General features: G+C 35.6%; 1 protein-coding gene across 1 annotated transcript in view; it reads left to right on the forward strand.

Annotated features, from left to right (window-relative positions):
* Positions 1 to 7500, forward strand: part of zmiz2 (zinc finger, MIZ-type containing 2) — a 36001-nt gene that overhangs the window by 11080 nt on the left and 17421 nt on the right. The window contains 6 exon segments of the mRNA XM_088071543.1: positions 1748 to 1865; positions 3041 to 3062; positions 3065 to 3245; positions 4878 to 5046; positions 6006 to 6209; positions 7100 to 7312. Coding sequence (XP_087927669.1) covers positions 1748 to 1865; positions 3041 to 3062; positions 3065 to 3245; positions 4878 to 5046; positions 6006 to 6209; positions 7100 to 7312 — 907 coding nt within the window.

Genomic DNA, 7500 nt, shown 5'->3' on the forward strand with positions numbered 1-7500 from the left:
GTGCAGGCATAGCTGGTGTTACTGCTAAACTTTAGAGGTGTGAGAGCAAAAAGAAAAGGACAGTTTCTTGTTTTTACACAGAAAGAGGAGAAAATGAAAGAGCAGCCTCTCGTCCTTCACGTTGAGGCGATGGAGCGCTCAGCGTCCTCCGTTCGGCCTTTTTGGAAGCGGCTCGATCAGGTTTACTCGAGCCAAAATGCTCTTTGATCGAGCGCAGCCACAAAGCCTGTTGACGGCTCCGTTTCTCTGCAGAAAACGGTGAAAGAGAGAGACTCGTCGCCAACTCTGACTCGACAATCGGCTTCAGAAACGCAGCTGATTTTTGGTGCTTCAGTTTAAACTTGTATGTTTGAAATCAGCCTCAAAAACAAAAAAAAATGACAATAAAATATTAAAAATTCAGTTATGTGGCTCAAAAAATGTCACTTAATTAAGCCAACAAGTGTGGTGTGAGAGTGGTGCTGTTGTGGTAGTTTCCTGTTGAGGAAATGGTTTAGAGGGAGGAAGCAGAGGCTAACCTCAACCGTCAGATGGAAACGCGCTCAGGTTAATCGTTGCTGACATATTGACGACCTTGAAAAAAAATGTTCCAAAAATAGCAAGAAATTAGTAAAAAAATAAACAAAAAAAAGAAAAAAATGACCTAGAAAGTGCAGAAAATTAGGAAATATATGTAATTGTTTGTAACATGATTTAAAAACAATTATTACAAAGATTATGAACATAGTTTTCTGGATATTTTGCACTTTTTTTTTCTTCTCATTTTTTTTTTCTTTGTCACCTTCAATTAATTTCTTGCAATTTGTGGGACATTTCTTGCCATAAACAAACAAGAAAATTACCCCCAAAAGTGCAAAATATGTTTTTATCTGTGACATAATTTTAAACTAATAATTTTCATGATTATACATTTAGTTTTCCTGACAATTTTCAGTAGTTTTTTGTTTATTATTATTATTATAGCAGTATCATCTAATATTATCGTTTTATTTCATTTTCATTGGTCATGTGTTTCTAATGTCTTTGCATTTTGGGGGACATTTCTCACCAAAATCAAACAAGAAAATGATCCCCAAGAAGTGCAGAAAATAAAAAAAAACTGTATGTATTTAAAATTATTTTGCAACAAAAATTATAATTTTTAAGATGTTTTTTGCTCTTTACTTTCCTTTTTATGTTTTTTTCTGTCTTTGGTTGGTTTTTTCTTTTCTTTTTTCTTCCAAATGTTCAATTTTTAAAAAAAATTATTATTATTTATTATTATTATTATTATTATTATCATTATTATTATTATTATTATTATTATTATTATTATTATTATCATTATTATTATTATTATTATTATTTTATTTACCAGTTTAAAATCAAACAAGAAAATGATCCCCAAGAAGTGCAGAAAATAAAAAAAAAAAATTCTGTAAAATCATTTTTAAAAAATAATTTAGTGATTTTAGATATGATTTCTGGACATTTGTCAGCATTGATTATTATTATTATTATTATTTAGTCATTATTATTATTGAATTATTATTTAGTAATTCTCCCCCTTTTTTTTTTTGCTAATTTTCTTTGTCACCTTTTACTAATTTCTTGCCATTTTTGGGACATTTCTTGCTCGGCTGGTCACTGTTGATTTTTTTTAAAGACGTTGATAAAACGTTGTCTGTGATGTTGATGTCTGGATGTCGAACGCTCTCCGCTGAACCTTTCTAACCAACCTGGTAACTCGCTTCGTCTCCTCCTGCAGCAGCGACGGCCCCTTCCTGAATGACCCAGTCTCCTGGCAACCAGGCACCAATCAGCACCCAGGATCTCTCTCTGTAGTAACCACAGTGTGGGGCGTGACCAATCCCACACACAGCCAGGTAACACATGTCTCAGCAGCCGGGGACACATCCGCTTTTCTGTCTCTGTCTCTCTGCTCCTGTTCTGTGTGCTGCAGCGACACAAAAAAGCAAAAAAGATTTGTCTTTGTTTATTGTTTATTTAGGAAACCAAAGCCCATATTTACCAGAACACTGCAATCACAATCAAGTCAAATTCTGTTCATTATATCTCTTAAATATGAATAAAAAAATATATAGAGAGAGTATTGCAGGAATATGAATCAAAAATAGAAAACAAAAGGACACACATCGTAGATAATAACAGTAACCACAGTCATAAATACAGTATGGTAAATGATCAGTTAACCCTTTAATCCTGAGCAAATTGGCTTGATTTCTCTCAAAAACATGCAAAGTGGTAAACAAGCAATTTTACATGAAAAAGTAAGAAATTCAGAAAAAAAAGTTGCAAGAAAATTACCAGAAAAGGCAAAAGGAAAAAAAAGCAAAGAAAATTGACTCAAGACAGTGTAAAATTATTCTGAATATTTTTCTTTCTTTTTCTTTTAACATGATTTTAAATACACAATTAAGGGAATAACAAATACAGTTTATATATATATATATATATATATATATATATATATATATATATATATATATATATATATATATATATATTTTTTTTTTTACATTTTTTTATCATTTCTAATAATATTTCCAGATCATTCCTTTGTCACCTTTTATTATTTCTTTTGCAGTTTGTGCAATATTATTTGCCAAATTATGTTTGGTTTTTTTCCTGAAAAATCAAACAATTTTCTCAACTTTCAGAGTTTTTTTTTGAAGATTATTTTTAAGACAAGGACATGCTCCATTATGTAGATAAAATCGGCTCATTTTGTGGTAACAAAAACACAACAATTCTTATTTTCAGCTCATTATACAAAAAATAACATAGTTATTATATAATATGCCATTTATATTATATTATTTATTTATTAATTATTATTATTATTATATTCCATTATCCAACCGATATGTGATTTTTGAGACCAATACCGATTTTATAGTGTAAAAATTCACAGATTACTGATATTGTTAACAATAACGTGAATTTTTAAGATGTAATGAAAATAGATAATTTCTATGAGAACTTAATTTATTTATTATTTAATTAATTAATTATTAATTTAATTAAATTTTTCCTGTAGGTGTTCGGAGCACCCATGGGTCCGGTGAGAGCTCAGGTGGTCACATGATGCCCGGCGGCAGCCCCGGTATGGGTCCCGGGATGGGCTCCCAGTTCATGGGCCAGCAGTCGTACGGAGACGCCGTGTCTAAAGGCTACGGGCAGCCGGTCATGTACGGACGTCCCAACGCTGCCTACAACCCGGCGTCGGCATTTGAGGAAGGTGCGCTGCTTTTCTGCAAATGAATTTATCACAATTCATACTTTCTGTATGACTGCAAACTAGAACCTAAATATTTGTGTTATGATTGGATGTAAATTAAATCTATAAAATAGATAAAGATTGGATAAAACCAAAGACCAAATAAAAATATTTATTTATTATTTATATATTTATTATTAATAAATGTATTATTATTAATAATAATATGTATAATTTTATCTTAGATCAGATAAAACGGTGTAAAAAGATCTTTTATTTATTATTTAATTTTATATGTAATATAAATGTATTTATTATTATTATTATTTTGTATATATGTATTTTTTTATATTTATCTTTATTTACAGTCTATGAAAATAGATAACGTTCAGATAAAACTATAGACTGTATATAAAGATCTGTATTTATTTATTATTTATTATTAATTATTATTAATAATAATATATGTATTATTTACTTTTTAAAATATTTATCTTTATTTACAGTCTATGAAAATAGATAAAGATCAGATAAAACCATAGACTGTATTTAATGATCTTTATTTATTTATTTTTATATTTATCTTACAGTCTATAAAGAGAAATTGCAGAGCAACAGCTGCTGTGCAAATTAATGATTTTTAAAAAATCAAAAATGAGTCGTGCAAATCCATAAACAACGGCAAGAAAACCAAAACAGAACAGGTTAACGTCACAGACCACAAACTGTCGTCAACAAGCGAAATGAAAAGTTTGAGTTTTGCGGTAAAAAAATAAGTTGATGAAGCAGCATTTTATCGTTACATTTGTTCCCAAAGCTCCAGTTTTAAATGGTAAAATATGAGTAGGGAACAAATATGATTGAAGCCACAATTAACAAATTTATGTCACGTAAGAAGACTCGTGAGTTCATGCTTTTAGCTCTGTGAGGTGTCTGTCGAACCTCCTCTTCATCCCTGAAACCACTGAAAATCATGTTTTTAGTCAGATTTTATGGTTTTATTGTGGTATTTTAGCTCTATAGCTTCACTCCAAAGATTAGTGTACAAAATTTTCCTGGTGTTACGAACACCGTAAGTTAAATCAACACTGACGTCTAATGTCGAACCCTGAAAATGTTCCTGTTTCACCTGTTTACTGTCAGTCACACATCAGAGGGGACGTCCAGGTAAATCCTCCTTTTTTTGGACCTTTTTTTTCCTCAAATAAAAAGATTAAAGAATCAAAGTAAAGAAGCAGCGCAGGAGCTTTTTCAGAACGACTGTCAGTGTGAAGAGCTGACAAACATAATTAACACCTATTTCAGTGAAAAAAATCCCATTTTGGAGATTCCTCCGACACAGAGCGGCTTTTCTACGAAACATTTCTCACGCCTGACTTTGATCGTCAGACTCTTTAAAACCAAATGAGTTTGATTAGTGATCAGTTTGTGTTTTGTTTTTTTTTGCTTTGTGCTATTTCTGCGAGGTTTTTCATCAACATATGTCAACGTGGCTGCGCTCACCCACTGCTCTGACTCACTGCTCATGACGAAACCACACACACACACACACACACGCACACACACACACACGCACACACGCACACACGCTCGCTCGCTCAGTTCAGTAAGTTCAGAGCGCCCACTCATCTCCCCGTCTCCCCCTCTCTCCCTGCAGTTACTCTGGTAACAGCGGAGGTGCCGGTCTGGGCGTCCGTCCTCCCTCAGACTTCACGCAGGCCGCTGCTGCCGCCGTTGCCGCCGCCGCTGCCACAGCAACTGCAACTGCCACGGCAACTGTTGCAGCAATACAGGAGAAACAGAACCAGGAGCTCAACTATGGCCAGGTAAATGTCTCTGCAGGTAAATGTCTCTGCAGGTAAATGTCTGTGCAGGTAAATGTCTGTACAGGTAAATGTCTCTGCAGGTAAATGTCTCTGCAGGTAAATGTCTGTGCAGGTAAATGTCTGTGCAGGTAAATGTGCAGGTAAATGTGCAGGTAAATGTCTGTGCAGGTAAATGTCTCTGCAGGTAAATGTGCAGGTAAATGTCTGTGCAGGTAAATGTCTCTGCAGGTAAATGTGCAGGTAAATGTCTCTGCAGGTAATTGTCCCTGCAGGTAAATGTCTCTGCAGCTAAATGTCTCTGCAGCTAAATGTCTCTGCAGGTAAATGTCTGTGCAGGTAAATGTCTCTGCAGCTAAATGTCTCTGCAGGTAAATGTCTGTGCAGGTAAATGTCTCTGCAGGTAAATGTCTGTGCAGGTAAATGTCTCTGCAGGTAAATGTGCAGGTAAATCTCTGTGCAGGTAAATGTCTCTGCAGGTAAATGTCTGTGCAGGTAAATGTCTCTGCAGGTAAATGTGCAGGTAAATGTCTCTGCAGGTAAATGTCTCTGCAGGTAAATGTCTTTGCAGGTAAATGTCTTTGCAGGTTGCTTATTATCAGCACAATGTGCTTAAATTTAAAAAGTTTGTTTAAGATGGAGCTTTTCATTTTTATATGATGCTGGAAAGTTTAATAAATAATAATAAATCAGATGTTTATTACACTCCGACACACCATGGTCACCAAATTTTATCATCAGGTTCATTTTGGTTAAACCAAAATGAACCTGATGATATCTCCATATCTCACTGAGGAGTCAAAGAAACCTTTAAGCTCGACAGAAACAGTGATTTGATATATATCGTGATATATATCGATATCGACTGATATGAAAAAAAATATCGTGATAAGACTTTTCACTCTGCCCCCTCCGGTACTTCGTGTTTTTACCTCCACTCTCGTACTTCCTCTCCCTCCCAGATGGGTGGAGCGTCCTCCTACAGCACCCAGTTCCTGTCTCACGCGGGCCCCCGCGGCCCTCCGGGGATGGTGTCCTCCAGGCCCGGACCCCCGCCCTCCGGCGGAGGCCTGTATCCGTCTCACCCGGCCCAGACGCAGAAGCTGCCGCAGCATGGAGGCTACCCGGCTCCACAGCAGGGGCTCAAACGGCCTTTTCATTCAGAGGTCAGAGCGCGTTTTTGCGCGCTTTATAATATCGCTGTAAAACTACAAATACAAATCTAAAGAGTCCCCGTCGCAGTGAGAGGCTCGCTCTGCGCACCGTGCAGTTTGTTTTTAGCTCTTTGGATGTTTAAAACCGGGTTGTTGGCGACCTGCTGGAGATAAGCGATCACACATACAAATATAAATGTCTAAACTTTGGTCAATATGGACATGCTACACACAATATAGCTCTGCTAAAAACACGAGCACCAAAGTATTTCTGACACAGCAAACAAGAGAGACACAAAAAATGAGAAATTAAAAAAAACAACAACAAAAACAAAAAATTTAAAAAATAAAATTAAAAAAATATTCATAATTATATATTTGAAATTATTTTACACAATTATTTGAATGTTTAAGCATGTTTTTCCAGCTAATTTCTTGCTTTGTATTTTTTTTATTCTTTTATTTTTTTAAATTGTTTTATTGTTTTTCTTTTTTTCTTTTTTGTTGCAAAGTTTCAGATTATTTTCTTGTATTTTTCACATATTTTTTGCTAACTTCTCGGTCATTTTCTTCTTTTATTGCTTGTTACCTTATTCCCATGCCAATTTGCTCGTGTCTCAAAAGGTTAAATAAATGATGTGTATGTATTGTGATACGTTGGTCCCAAATATAAGCCCGCTGAGTTAAACGCAGTACATCGTTCTTATTATATCACTAAAAATATGTAGAAATACCTTCATCATAAAAGTTGTTTACAGTATTTAAGAGCTCTAAAAGTTTCGTGCAAGTGTTTGAAATTAATAAAAAAGTATTCGATATAATCTGAGCTGTCGGCGGCGACCGGCAGAGGCAGCTGATGAACTCGGTAACTCTTCGTGTCTGTGGTTTTTTCGGGTCTGCAGGGTTTCCCGGTGCAGCAGTACGGCTCTGCCGGGATGTCGGGGTACCCCTCCCAGCCTCTGCAGTACCCCTCAGGTCCGCAGCAGCGCTGTGCCCCCTCCCCCTCCTACCCCTCCAGCCGGATGCCTCTAATGGGACAGTACACGTCCGGATCACACAACCCGGGACAGTTTCCTCCGGGAGCCGGACAGCCCAATCCTCCTCAGTACTACAAGGTATTTATTTACGTTATTTTCGTTACTAATAAAAGCCGGACTGATGCTGGATGTGTGAGGCTGATATTTATATTTAAGAGTTCAAAATATCCACATTAACTGCCTTATTATGCACAAACTGTATGCAGATTTTCAGTAAAAATCTCTTAAAGTTTATTATTTTAAAGAATTTAACATTTATTTATGAC

This window comes from Plectropomus leopardus, chromosome 20 (genome assembly GCF_026936395.1).
Source record: "Plectropomus leopardus strain MGB_pleo_1.0 chromosome 20, ASM2693639v1, whole genome shotgun sequence".
Taxonomy (NCBI): domain Eukaryota; kingdom Metazoa; phylum Chordata; class Actinopteri; order Perciformes; family Serranidae; genus Plectropomus; species Plectropomus leopardus.